The sequence below is a fragment of the Salarias fasciatus genome, chromosome 16 (genome assembly GCF_902148845.1).
Source record: "Salarias fasciatus chromosome 16, fSalaFa1.1, whole genome shotgun sequence".
In the NCBI taxonomy this organism is placed as follows: Eukaryota; Metazoa; Chordata; class Actinopteri; order Blenniiformes; family Blenniidae; genus Salarias; species Salarias fasciatus.
The window spans coordinates 24,207,795-24,221,979 of record NC_043760.1 but is presented as its reverse complement, the minus strand read 5'-3'; the positions used below and the strand labels follow the sequence as shown (position 1 = coordinate 24,221,979).

Sequence of the window (14,185 nt, the reverse complement as noted above, 5' to 3'; positions counted from 1 at the left end):
TGTGCAAAAATGAACTTTTCCTTCAGTGTTTTTAATGACTTCAAGAGCTATCGCTTTTGTTCACTTTTTTTGTCACTATCTATATTCCTTGTGAGATATTTTACACATTATTAATAGAATATGTGAGTATAATTCCATATTTTACTAGTTTGACATTACTAAGATCACTTTTAGGCATATTCTTTAATATTTTGCAATGAATGTAATTTATTAAACTCACTTTAGCTTTGCTAGTGGCTCCTTAAAGGATGTTGGATCTGTTAAGTCTATGAAAAGCTGTCTTGTGTCCAGGGATTGAATGTCAGAGAAAAGAGAAGCTAAAAGCATTTCATCATTTTTCGCTGCCTTGTCACCTTAACGGGACAAAGAACCTGCTCACGAATAAGGCCATAAAGCTGCATTTAACCTTCAAAAGTGCATTGTACAGGCCACATAATCCCAAAAAAGTCATGTCCATAATGTCATAGCCGTCATTGGAAAATGTTGCTGAAGCAATCTGAGGTTGTGGTGATTGAGAACTGTATTTTTGTAGATGATGGGTACATTTGATGTCTCTCCTTGGAGTAACTGAGCGGGCGGTCAGGAAGAAAGATCTGAGTTTTGTGGGGTGGGGTGGGGTGGGGTAGGGGAGGGTTGCCTTTTCCACAGTTTTTTTTTTTTTTTTTTTTTTTTGCCTTTTAATCTTTGAGAAGAAACAGGTGGAGGGTGGCGCTCTTAGTAGTTTCAAACAAATTTACAGCTACATTTATTGCAACTTTAACAGAAATAAAGTAACATTATAAAACAGTTACTCTAGATGTTTTAAATTAAAAACAGCTAGCACGAGACGAGTTCTACATTGTATTCCCCGCAGAGTTCAACGACCGTCACCGGTAATAGTCAATCGTCATTGGGAAACCAGACAGCTCTATTCAGTGTGAGGTGTGTGGTTCAACCCCTTAGAGGGGGCCGCTCATCCTCTCACACAAATCCCCTGATCTCAGTCATACTGTAGTTAAAATACTGTGTAAGATTTCCACTTGCATGTCAATATCTCACAGGAAAGTACGTCTGTCGAGCACAAAGCTCAGAAGGCCGGGACTCCGCCGCTCAGCATTTTGCTTCAAACTTCAGAAAATGATTGCTTTAAAAGGTTAGCTTGTCATTAGTTACATGATATTTATTGAAAATTAGAGGCATACTTCTGAATGTTTGTGTTACTATTAGAAAAAAAAAAAAAGTCTTGAATGTCCTGAAAACACCTGCACATAGAGGTTGTTGGAGATTTTGATGACCCAGTTTTAAAAAGAGGAAAACGTGGATTGTAAAGCATGTTTAGTCTGACTGACTGATGGAAATATTTCTCTGAAGCACTTTCTCAACAGTCAGATGACTGAGAAGACATGCTTTTTGTAAACTTTGCCTTATTTTTGGCCTGTTCTTAAGTTTGTATTTGTTCATGAAAGCTGAAAACCATCTAATAAATACAGGAAAATTTCACTGTTATGCTTTATGGGCTTTGGGTTTTAGGTCAGAATCACATATTGTGGAAATCTCCAAGCATTATTACACTGTCAGGCTTGATATTGACCAGGATTACCATTGTGAATGGTTAGACAGAGGCCTCCGACATAGTCATCAAGTTAGTCTCATTTTGGCCTGCATATAAAGTTTTTCCAAGTTAATTTTTCAAGAATATTTGTGAGAATATTTTGTGGCATAATTAAACATTTCAAGTGGGTAGTTTTGTTCATGTAAACTCAAAAATTGTGTAAAATCTGATATTGCAAATAAATAATAAATGTCATGAAAATGCCTTGCTGTGACCTGTTTGTTTTTTGTCTTTTACTATGATTACATTTATGCATGATTGTTATAAGATAGTAACATTTGATCATTAGGTGTCATGCTCAATCCTTGATTTTGATTCACCAGTTCAAAAGTAGCATCATTTCTCAATGGGTGAATTATTCAATTGAACATGAATAAAGTAGCATTGCTGTTTTGTTTATATCAGATCCATAATTTTGATATTCTTTAAAATCTACAATACCAAGAAAGTGTATCTAAGCTGAACAATAAAATGAATATGGTAATTTCTAAATACCTGAATTGTGTGTGTGTGTGTGTGTGTGTGTGGGGGGGGGGGGGGGGGGGGGGGCATTCATCCATGCATTCTCAATTTTGGAAGAGCGGCAACCAAATGCAGCGTTGCCATAGCAACAGCATCCGGCGCCTTCTTCCTCCTCCTGGATACACATCCCCGAGCGGCCGCCGTGATTGGCCGAGCTGTCCGTCGATGTCACCGGGACAACCGAATGATGGGAAGTTTACCACATGAACGGAAGTGTCCCCGCCGGAGCTCACTGGCTGCCTGCGCGCGGCTCCCATTCAGACACAAGTGAGGTGTAGACGGAGCGGAGGCGGCCATTGGGCTGTCCGCGGATCCATCCGCACGAGGGAGGATCCTTTTTTTTTTTTTTTTTTTTCTAACTTTGCCTCGGTACGGGAGCCGAGCGGGGACCGGCTGGTTACGCAGCGGCCGTGGGTCTCCACCCGAGAGTATGGCGGCCGGGATCGCTCCGGAGAGCGGCGGAGAAGCGGAGACATGCCAGAGATGGTGAAAAAGAAACAAAGAGACGCAACTTCTCCGAACTGCTCGAGCTCGCGCTGGCTTCCCGCGGCGGCCTCCATCCGGAAAAACAGCGGCTGCACTTCGATTCACAGCTAAGCCACTGCTTTTTGTTTTTTGTTGTCTTTTTTTTCTTTCTTTCTTTCTATCCAGCGTCCTCGATGGAGCAAGTTTGTTTTTTTGTTATTTTTTTTTTTTTGCGGTGCACAGCCAGCGGTGAGCTGAGCAGATGAAACCCCGCACGCGCCTCCTCAGCAGCCGCCGATCGTCTCCTCCTCCGGCCGCGGTGCTCGGATGCTCCGGTAGCTGTCAGCGTCTGGCCTGCATGGGGGAATTTCTACAATGAAATCCATCTTGGGGCACCGAGGCTTTGTGCTCCGCCGCAGCTGAGCGGCGGCGGCGGCTCGGACTTCGTGTTTATTGACAAGCCGATGATGATGATGGTGATGATGATGATGAAAATGGCACGCGGACGCTGGATGTGATTTTTCGCTGCGGGAACATTTCGAGTTCAATTTCAATGACGCGCGGAGATTCGACACCTTTCGTCTCGATTTAAATCCACGATGCGCGAGTACAAAGTGGTGGTCCTGGGCAGCGGCGGGGTCGGGAAATCCGCCCTCACCGTGCAGTTCGTCACCGGGACGTTCATCGAGAAGTACGACCCCACCATAGAGGATTTCTACCGCAAGGAGATCGAGGTGGACTCGTCCCCCTCGGTGCTGGAGATCCTGGACACCGCGGGGACCGAGCAGTTCGCCTCCATGCGGGACCTGTACATCAAGAACGGGCAGGGATTCATTCTGGTCTACAGCCTGGTCAACCAGCAGAGCTTCCAGGACATCAAGCCGATGAGGGATCAGATCATCAGAGTGAAAAGGTTGGTGAAATGTTGCACAGGGAGAACATTATATCCCTGATTTCTCCCCCTCCCAGGTTGTTAGTTATTTACCACCCAGTTGAAGGTGGGCTGATGGGCCCTGTGGCTTCAGGAGGGGCCTGGGCCCGAGCTGGGGATGGAGATGCTGTGGTCCTTCAGGGCAGCCACAGCAGCACATGCTTGCTCTGTTTGGGTGTATAGCACTCTCCTGGTAGGCAGAAGCCTTCGCTCAGTGGTCCCAAGTTATACTTTGGACAGGACAGCAGCGCTGGCCCCTCCTCGTCCCGTCCATCGTCAGCGCCGGTCCGTCTTCCTGAGCCGAATGCTGGATGTGGTCCACCAGAATCCCCGGGATTGGGAATAAACGCGGGTCCTGCAGAGAGCTTCGAGGGAGCAAGCAGAGTGTTGGTGGAGGGGAGGGGAGGGGAGGGGAGGGGGCACACTACAGCACCAGCCTCATCCTGCAGAGGAGAGCGGATTTTATTTTTTTAATTAAAAAGCTGCACAAGCTCTTTAGGAAAGAGCAGCGCAATTGAGAGTGAGAGCTTGTTGGACGTCTCGTCGCCGCGGCGCCGATGATCCACATTCGAGGTCATGAGCTGCTTATTGATACAAGAGAGGGGTGAGCTGAGGCTGTGCGCCGCTGCTCCCACGTCATTTCAGTTCCTCAGCTCGAGGTCACAACTACCGGATCCTGCTATGCATTCAAACCCTCCGAGAACTTCCCTGGTCAACCCCACAGACGCTGCTGAGAAAGTCCCCGGTGACCGTCCCACATCTGCTCTCTCAGTTGTGGTTGAGTGTGCGTTCAACATGCACTGAGGGTCCATCAGTCACTGAAGGCGTCTGTGTCTGTCTACAGACCTGCAGTCGGTTCCAGAGAGAGAAAATAGAATGATAAACATGACTAGAAAAATCAGCTTATTCTGTTTATTCTCACAGCTAATTAACTGAGATAATGACAACATAGAGACTGCAGCTGTGTCATCTTATGCCGCCTCAATCATTTTCAGTGATTTTTGCCAATTTTCGCTTCTCTCTGCTGTCTAAAAATGAAACGTGATCAGTGTGAACGCGTGTGTGTGTTTGAGTTTGGCTGCCTTTAGTTTTTTTTGTCACTTTGGCTCAGATTTAGACTTTTGCGATGCCCCCTCGAAACAATCCTATTAATGCTCCACTCCGGATGAAAGAATGGGGTCAACACGTTTTCCCCACGAGTTAAGAATGAGGAAAAGAAGCGTGTTTCGGTGTGTGTGTGTGTGTTTGTGCATGTGTGCTCGCACAGCAGATGCAACCAGGCTGTTATGCCATTTCACAACTATAACACCGGCTCCGGGACCGTTGTCTGATATCGCGGCAGAATTTATTTTCTGGAGCAGAAAACATCACACTTCACACGCTCCTCCCACACAGGAGGTAGATTCAGAGTCCGGCGCTTCATGTGGACTTTTATCAGACTTAAGTCTGAGCCCAGAAACTAGAGGATTTCCTTGAAACATGCCGGGTCAGGGACAGTCTCTTAATGCAGTTATCAAGCTGCTTGCAGTCCTGGTTTGTTTTGGATGGTAAAACACACATCTTCCCTCTCCACCTATCTCTCGGAGAGAATTAGAGAGTTGACATTTCAAGCACACGCCATCTTTCTGCTAACAACAACAGTCTCTTGCAACGTTTAATTGAATGTTTTTCCCTCAACATCTGAGGAGGATTGCTCTCTCTCCCCCGTGGAGTGTTTACTGACTTTTAAAATATGTAGAGAGGATTATATCGAAAGCCTCTGTTCACCGCTCTTGCAAAAGGCTGACTTCTTGTTCCTGAAACAGTGCGATTTTTACTCTACGAGAGTGTTGTGACCAGATGCTTTACAGGCAGCGGTCCAAAAGGACATGGCGGTACTTTCTGCCACCAGGGTTGAGGCTCCCGGTCCCGCAGGACCACGATCCTGCATCCTGCTCCTGCATGAATCACTGCAATGTGCTTATTATCAGCCTCATCATGACACGTTCATTAAGCTCAGGTGTATTGGAGGAGGAAGGTATTGAAAAACACGCAGAAGTGCCTGCGTCTGCTGTAATGCAGCACCAGAGGCAGAGAGGAAGACAGGCAAATTACAGCCGATGATTATGTATTTAAATGGGATAAAGTTTGTTGAGGGAGTAAATACAATCATCGTCGTTGCTCAGACTTTGAGGACATGCAGTGTGAGCAGAAACTTCCTGGTTTCACTCTGTAAAGACTGCTGTGTGCCCGAACAACCTAACAGTTTTAACTTAAACTCACTCAACGCTGTCATTGTTTTCAATATTCTGTGTCAAAAATTATTGATTACGGCACGACAAGCAATTTTTGTTCCACTCTCAGTAGTCAGATTTTCTCTGTGTTTTTGCCACTCTGTCACTCCGAGCTGCCAAAACACAGACGAGCCGTCGTCGGCGTATCGGCGCCCGGTCGGGTCAGAGGCGCTGCTGTGCGTCGCTCTCGCTCTGAACCCTGTCATCATCTATCAGTGACCGCTGATGGAGCAGAGACGGGCCCCGGCGCCGGGGCCAGAGGTGCACATGATTAAACTCTGGCTCTGCTCGTGTCCGCCGGGACTTCGCCCCAGCCGTCGATAACCATGTGTCAGGGATCGGCTGTTGTGACTGATGCCTTAACACAACATTTAAATAGTAGGGTCAGAGATAGAGATAGCAGGGGAAATGGAGAAATGGAGATCTTAATGACTGTTTTCACTGCTGTCCTTGCCACCTTTTTGTACATATATCCATTACATGTGCTCATCACGGACATCTTCTTTCTCTCTTTAAATTATTTGGGAGGTTTAAAGATTAAGAGCCACTAACCGTCGCCTAATTTCCACATTGTGTCTGAGATTCAAGACTTTTTCATTTGCCAATTCGACAAAAGGCTCAAGGTCAGAAGCTGAAAAGCAGCAGCATCACGGTTCCACCACATCCTAATTCATCAGTGTCTTCGTCTATTGTGAAAACTGCATTTTAAAAGGTCAGTAATGATTACCTAACAGCTGGCTGGGCTTTCCAAATTATGGCAGAAAAATCCCCACAGTGCTGCAGTCTTCTCTGAAGCCTCTGAAATATTATTAAAAGTTGAGTGTGTGTTCTGAGTGTCAGATCATCAAGACTCGAACGAGTCAAACCAAATGCCAAACACAGGAATGTGATTAGTGAGAGAAATAAACGTCAGCTTTCCCCAACAAGCAAGCAGGAGCGTGTTCATCTACACCAGGACGGCTCACCGGACAGAAATGTCCGTCAGCTGATTGATCGAAATATCACTTTGGTCCAGACTGAAATATCTCAACACATATTGGATGGATTGTGCCAAGAATTGACGCAGACTCCTCAGATTATTAATGAAACACATTACGCTGATGATGAAACACAGACTTCTTTTTTCTTCTCCTGTAGTTTCAAATGTAGGTTAACTTTTGAGGGAATATTAGCAGCTAATTCAGGGCTTCAGCTACTCAGAGTGACTTTTAATTGCTTTTGCGATCCATTTACTTTTTCTCTCCGGTGTAATCGGTCAGTGGTTTTGGAAAGCGGCGAGGAATAGACTTTCTTCGTTAACAAGCTCAGCAAAGTGAGCAGCAAGAATAAACATATTCTTCATCTCACGGCACAACTCTGAAGCCTCCCCAGCAAGCATAAAAGAGCGATTTGGTGAAGAATGTAAACACCTTGCTGCTCCCAGCTGCCGCCCAGCAGGAGCTGGACTGCCTGGCCGGACGGCTGGAAGGCAGCTTCGCACCGCGCTGCCTCTGTATATTATATGACATAGTGGATGCATTAAAGGCGTCCGCCGCATGATCCCACCACTCTTAGAAGAAATTGAAAAGCACCGGGGAGCCTTGATGTTTCCTCTGTGATAAACATTCCTTACTTCCTGGACAGTCTTATCACTAAAGCTGTTTTTCAGTCCGCGACTCCACAAGATCTCTGCAGGTTCATAACAGATCCTTTAAACGCCCTTGGTCAAACTTGCTCAATGTCCGAAACGTTTCCATTTTCTCTGCTTCCAACACTGACTCGGTTTGACGTCACTTACTGCCTCATATATAAAGGTGTCTGTGTTGGAAACAGGGGTGAAAAAGATGAGCAAGTGTAAGTCAAACTCAAGTCACTTCACCCCAGAATGTGTCCGAATTCACAGCGCTGAAGTTCAAGTGGGCGTTTTGTATCGTAACAGTGTAATTACTGTAGAAAAACCTGATGAACTCAGGTGGACTTTCAGCTTGTTTTTGTTCACAGATAATGACAAGGAGGGCCAAACAACAACAAGAAGCACTTATGAAAACAACCAGGGAACATGCTGTAGAGGCATAAGTGCTTCGCGGCTTTTTTTTTTTTTTTTTATTCACCAGGTTAAACAGCGAGTGTTTTTGTGGAATTCCCTGAAGAGTAGAAGTAAGCTGCTAATGAGCAGTTTTATGGATCCCAGTCTCAGTGAAGAGTTTGTGAATTCGTCCACACACGCCGAAGTTAAAGTGCTGTTAAATTGAGACATTATGAGTGGTGTGCAGCGGCCCGCTAGAGTTTTTAAGGAGACTTGTGTCAGTATTTTTCTAAAATCGGCAGCGTCATGTGTCAACGCTCTAGTTTCTTCTGCTGTATCAGATATAATACACAGACATTAAATAGCAGGGTGACTGTGTCTCTTGGCTCATGAAGCGCTCTGTGAACCGTTCAAAGTGTATTTTCTTACCAGTGACTCAGTCTGATGAAGTTTACAGTGAAGTGGCTCTTTGCATTTCATATTTTTGGGTCTTTTTTCGAAAGCAGGAATATGTGTCAGGCTGCTCGGTTACCTCCAGGCGGGCGCGAGCGTGGCGCTGCGCTGCTGTGATACATCAGACTCAAGGATGAGTGTACAGTCTGTCAAAAATCGGTCCGTGTTTATCTTGACTCTGACGTCTCTTGGCCAGCGTCTCTATCATCTGTGGAAAGCATCACATTCTGAAGGATGCAGGAAACAGGATCAGTTTTTATTTTAAATTCAGTGAACTCCAAACAGAGATTAAATAGCATCTGTGTGTCTGATTGTTTTAGAAGGGAGGAATCTTTAATCCGTGTGAGTTGATCAGCATCCTGCATAATGGATAAGCTGTGTCTGGGCGGGCTTGGGTGCGTGTTTGCGGTCAGAGCGTTCCAGCGCCCTCGGCGTGAGGCTCACCAGCTGAAGGCTGCAACGTGACGTGTCGTTTCGAACACAGTCGGATGAACCTCGCTTCCTCGCATCCGAGCGTCCAGACGCCGAGCGGTCGACGCCCTTCGCGCCGAGGCCCCCGGGAGCCTCGGTATCCGTGGCAGCCGCCGTCTCACACCTCCTGGGACGACCGGTTCCCTCCTCTGTTATTACGGCTATATTTAGACCCTCTCCAGATGTCTTTGTGCTGCGTTCCTGTTATGATGAGGCCCGATTGAGCTGCATGACTGGCGTGGTGGAGAAGAAAAACACAGGGTGTTCTCCAGTTTTTAATATGACGTAAAAGCACAGAGTCCAGACATCTGAATTGATTTAATTATGTGTGAGAAATTGTGTCTGGATGTATATGAATCTGGATTTAATGGGCACAAAGTATCTAGTCATCATATGTTGGACTGGATATGATCATTGGTAATAAAGCAGCGGTTTGAAAAGTTTGGAGTCGTCCAATCCTGGGGGGGTCATAGAGGGATTCGGGGCGGGACTACAGGAGGATGCCTTTTTCCCAACAGTGAGCAAAGTGTCTTATTTTTTCTTTTTTGAAATGAAATGGTGCAAGCTTCAGTGCAAAACCAAAAAAAAAAAACACTTCTGTATGAACCTTACAGAAAACTACACAGGCCCCCTGCTGGGTTCCCCTCAATGCACACAAGCAGGAGTGTGGCTTTTACATCTTATTACCCACCACTATGTTTATCTTTTTAAAATCAAGGTATGAAAGGGAATTTCAAGTTCAAAGTGTGGGAAAGTGAGAAACTTTTTTTATTGACATGAGGTTTCCAATTAGTGAGACCCAGGCTTCGTGTGCTGGATGTTACAGCTGAGAGATGTAAGCTGTGGTTTTCGTTCACGTTGCGTCTCAGCTCAGAGAGTTTTTTTTTTGGTCACACACGACCTGACCTCTGAGATTGGAGTCCCGGTACTTCCTCTCAGCTGGTGGGCTGATCCGGAGAGCTGAACAGGGCGGCTGAGATTGAAGTTGTCCGGATCGTGTATTCATGAGTACGATCAAAGTTGGCCGAGTTTAAGCTTATTTAACACCTGAGACCCGCAGCGGTTCTCACCTCCTTCTGGACTGCGTGACCTGGAAAAATATCTGTCTGTGGTCTGTATTGTCTGTCCGGCCTTCTGTCTATACATCAAAGTTTACATTTAATTGCACGCGTTTTGGAAAAAAACCTCAATGATGTTGATGGCTTAAAATCGACTGTGTTGCTTTAGTGCAACACACAGACACACACATTCAAACTGAGCTCAAACGACGGGCCCAACAGATGGAAAGTGCTCGCTTTGCTGATCTCGCTCACAGATAGAGATGAAAGAAGCAACCTGTTGTTCAAAGGATGTGGCTGTGCGCGATCTGCTGCCCTCTGATGTTTTTGAGCCTTGTTATCTCCTCTGATGTGTACAAAACTGCCTCAGAAGGCTGCGATGTCCCGGAATATCAAAACTGGTGTAGGGATTACATTAGTGAAACTGCATCGCTGCCGCTGGTTTGTTTGATAATCGCAGAGCCGGTCAGCCTGTGTCGTCAGACCGACCGTCTCCTCGGGCTCTTCTTCCAGCTCCACAGCGGCGCGCGCTCCGGCCACATGGCGGGGAGTTCACAGCTCAGAGGATTATACCCACTTCCTTCCCTCAAGGGTCGCCGCTCTGCTGCCCGTTTCCTGCTCTGGGTTTAGGGTCGAGTCTAGCAGCGAGTCTTTAACACAGAAATGGACAGTTTCAAAGAAAAGGTGATTTTTCTTAGTATTCCTTTTCCCCGGAGGATGAATCGTAATAGTTTCGTTGATCTTCTGACTTCCCTTTGCGCCACCAATCGGCTGACATTTGTGATTCGGAGTGAATGTCAGCTAAACTATTGAAAAGATCGCAATGGCATTTGATACATGCATTTATGCCGCCCTCAGGATGAGTTATGGAGGCTGTGGTGATCTCCTGACATTTAAAGCGCGGCCATCATCAGCTCCAAAATTGAAGTTGTCCTTCACTTTACAGCATGTCCAGAACTAATGACAGTCCACTCAGCGTGCTAACACACGAGGCTAAAGACGGTGGTCATAAACATGATCCCTACTAATTACAAGAATGTTATTTTGAGCCTGCTCCTCTTCTGCCTTTGAAATCATCTTCATTTACATTGACTTCAAAAAGGAGCAACTGCTTTGCGGTTTCATCTGACTCCTGAAGCACATTTCACACAGAAAACATGTCTTCACAGACATAAATAAAATGTCGCTGTGAATATTGGTTTAAGAGTTTTGTGTAATCAGAGTCAACAAAATCATGACTGAATGAGGAATCGAAGAAGATTCAGAAAAAGGAGAGTGCAACTCATAAAAACAGCAGTGACTGCTATTACATATGTGTGATTGCAGCGTTTCTTCCTTTCTTTTAACCTGTCATCAAATATGTATGAAGTTTCCAGGTTCTCATTTGGGGGGAAAAATCAGATTTTTGTTTGTCTTAAAAAAAAAAAAGACATATCAGGAACAATAAGTTGAACATTTTAACCTGATTTTCATGTGTTTGCTTTCAAAAAAACACCCACAGTGGTTCACTCTGCTGCGCTGCAGTGTCCCTCCCTCCTGCCTTGAAATAAGACAGCTAAAACGATAAAACACCTCAAAGGGAGCAAAGATGTCAGATCATAAAGTGGTTTAATCACCAAAAATAAAAGCCAGACAGATTAAATCATGTTCTGCACCTGATCTGGACACAGTGAGCTGGAACCCAGAATGAGCAAAATGTCAGTGGCGGGGTTCACCCAGGCCTGGACTGCAGACCAATAAAAGTCATTTACTTAACAAGCAAAGCCTTTTTAGACTGTGATGAGGAAGTCAGGACAGTCATACAGGCATAAAGAGAACAGGCAAACTCACCTGATTCTTGCTGTACTTTCACCAAAGAGATGAAGAAAACATTTCTAGTGTGTTGTCATTTTCATCTCAGAATTTGCATTCACACATTTCAAACGTTTGAAAACATCTGTAGTTTTCTTTCAGAGCCACTAGTGGGTGCTGTCGATTATTTTTGTAATAAAAATTCAGACGCATACAGAGAAAAATATATGCAACAAACAACACAGTTTGATAGCTGGAGTCCACCATTGTTAGTCCACGGTTTACATCGGACTTTTTATTCCTCTATAAATCCGAATAAAGCCTAATTCCGCTCTAAAATGACCATGTAAACACCTGAAAACTTTGTTCAGAAATAAGTTGGAATCTGAATAGACCGGCGGGTGTATTCTCCTTTGGAAGCGGAATTATATGCTAATTAGGCGCGACCTCATTCTGGTCGTTCTGCGCATACTCCGTCATGATGACACAATATTCCAAGACGGCGGTCCGCTGTCCGTGTTTCGACTCGTATGGAGACAATTTATTTAACGGCAGTTGTAGAAGAATTGGATATAATAAAACGAGCAGATCGATGGGACTTAACAACTGTAACAACAAGCTGTAGCGTCAAACTTAATCAAGAAAGAAGAGAAAAACACTGTTTACTTTCGGGAGACGTCACTACGTAATGTCCAATCAGAACGCCGAGAGGATTTAATCCTTTGGTTTTTCCATGTAAACACAAAGCTCGAGAATATAATTCTGACTTACTTAGTTCAGAATAAACCAGTTCTGAATTAAAACACCATGGAACCACTCATTGTGGTTGTGTTGCATTGGGAGTGTGTCGATACACTGATATCACTGAATGCCTTCCAGTGCTTCCTGAGCGTCAGTGTCTTTTCCCTCCGTGTGTCTCCTCAGGTACGAGAAGGTTCCCGTGATCCTGGTGGGGAACAAGGTGGACTTGGAAAGCGAGCGGGAGGTGTCGTCCAGCGAGGGCCAGGCCCTGGCCGAGGAGTGGGGCTGTCCGTTCATGGAGACGTCGGCCAAGAGCAAAACCATGGTAGACGAACTGTTCGCCGAGATCGTTCGGCAGATGGACTACGCCGCCCAGCCAGACAAGGATGACCCCTGCTGCTCCTCGTGCAATATACAATAGCCCCAGGGGCCTCCGAGAACAGGCTGCGGGAAAAAAAAAAAAAAAAAAAGAAAAAAGTCTACTTAGAGGAAGCTCCTTTGACTTGCAGATACACACTTAGATACAAACATGCACATTGCCAATTAAACGGAAGACAAATTCACGGTTGAACGCAACGGATTTTAACTCTGTGGAGCATAAAATCTGCAGTGACATGGCTAATAATAACGACATGTGAGTAATGCATACATTATGAATGAGGAATGCCAGGAATTTGCCGCAAGAGAAATTGACAAATGACGAAAAAGGAACGTGCCCTCGCCTTATGTTACACTGTTTTGTTGTTTGAATCTTTTTCCAGTTAAATGGGGGAGCAATCATCAGCAAAGAGTCACAGATAACAAATCTTTACTTTTTAGGATTTTAAACGGTCTGCTGTGAAGAAGTGAATATTTTCTTTGGTTTTCTGGTTTGTCCCTTTACGCACAGAAAACATTTAGTGTTTTCAGTTCCCAGGAGTTACTAACAGAGCAGCTGTTTGGGATCCAGCGAGGAGCGATTGATTTACAGTATGTACATGATTTCTCCCAGTGAAGTTGTGTAGTGGTCGCTTGTTTTTTCTACTCATCACAGGGCTGAACCAAAGAGGTGACCTGACAGCACCTCCGTTTTCTTTTATAGAACTTTTTTGTTTGTTTGTTTGTTTGTTTCCAGCCGTTACAGAAGGAATAGAGACAAAAAACATAAGTCAGTGTCTTTCTTCAAACATGGGTGCAGCCATCTCTTTCCTATTTTCTCACTTTGAGATACAATAGTAAGCATAGCAGAGTCTTCTCACATATCGAGTGATGTTTCGTTTTCCTCTCTGGGAGACAGATTGCAGAGCGGTAATATTAACTGAACAAAGAGTGTTTACACTGTTTCTCTACAGACTCACGGTTCTCTGCTAACCCGTTTAAGGAATGGGTGACGTTTCAAAGTGAAGATGCCAACATTTGCCATATTTTACATTTGTTTTACCTCCTCTGGTACCGACAGGTCCGACGTCCTGACGCCGCTCTCTATGTGCTCAGAGTAATCAGATTCATAGTCACGACCAGTCACAGGGAAAGGCAGTGATTATAAGAATAAATAAATGGTAGTGTAAATATTTTGTATTGAAAGTGCCAGCTCCTGTGAAGACACTGACTCAACACGTGGAATTGTCAACTGTATGCATGGCTAGTAAACAACAGAGGACTCTTATTGTTTGAGATTAAAAATAGGCTGTGGAAATGTGCAAATCAAACACACAAACACGTCTGGATCTGGACACTGTTTCAGCTGTACATCTGTGTTGCCACGGGAACCAGACTCTCCCCGTGTGACCATTTTCATTGTTGATTTTATATTTTTTTATGTGACCATTTAACTCTTTCTCCCTCTCTGAATGGTGACACTGTTACATTTGACACCTGAACAATAAAAGTGCGATCAACACTCGA

At 44.9% G+C, this 14,185-nt stretch overlaps 1 protein-coding gene and 1 long non-coding RNA gene across 2 annotated transcripts in view; one reads left to right on the top strand and one right to left on the bottom strand.

The window, feature by feature from the left end:
- LOC115402676 (uncharacterized) overlaps window positions 1–13,671 on the bottom strand; it is a 23,924-nt gene extending 10,253 nt beyond the window's left edge. The window contains exon 1 of the long non-coding RNA XR_003933156.1: window positions 13,600–13,671. This is a non-coding gene — a long non-coding RNA (uncharacterized LOC115402676). The remainder of the gene's footprint in view (window positions 1–13,599) is intronic.
- On the top strand, window positions 2,495–14,185 carry rap2aa (RAP2A, member of RAS oncogene family a). The gene is made up of 2 exons (XM_030111199.1): window positions 2,495–3,491; window positions 12,485–14,185. The coding sequence occupies exons 1-2, from the start codon at window positions 3,178–3,180 to the stop codon at window positions 12,720–12,722; spliced, it is 552 nt and encodes a 183-aa protein (XP_029967059.1). The 5' UTR covers window positions 2,495–3,177; the 3' UTR covers window positions 12,723–14,185.

What these genes read in the sequence shown, in the direction of transcription:
- rap2aa (XM_030111199.1), top strand. Translation starts at nt 3,178, where the DNA reads ATGCGCGAGTACAAAGTGGTGGTCCTGGGCAGCGGCGGGGTCGGGAAA. An exon ending in CAGATCATCAGAGTGAAAAG is followed by an intron (nt 3,492 to 12,484) that starts GTTGGTGAAATG and finishes GTGTCTCCTCAG; the next exon opens with GTACGAGAAGGTTCCCGTGA.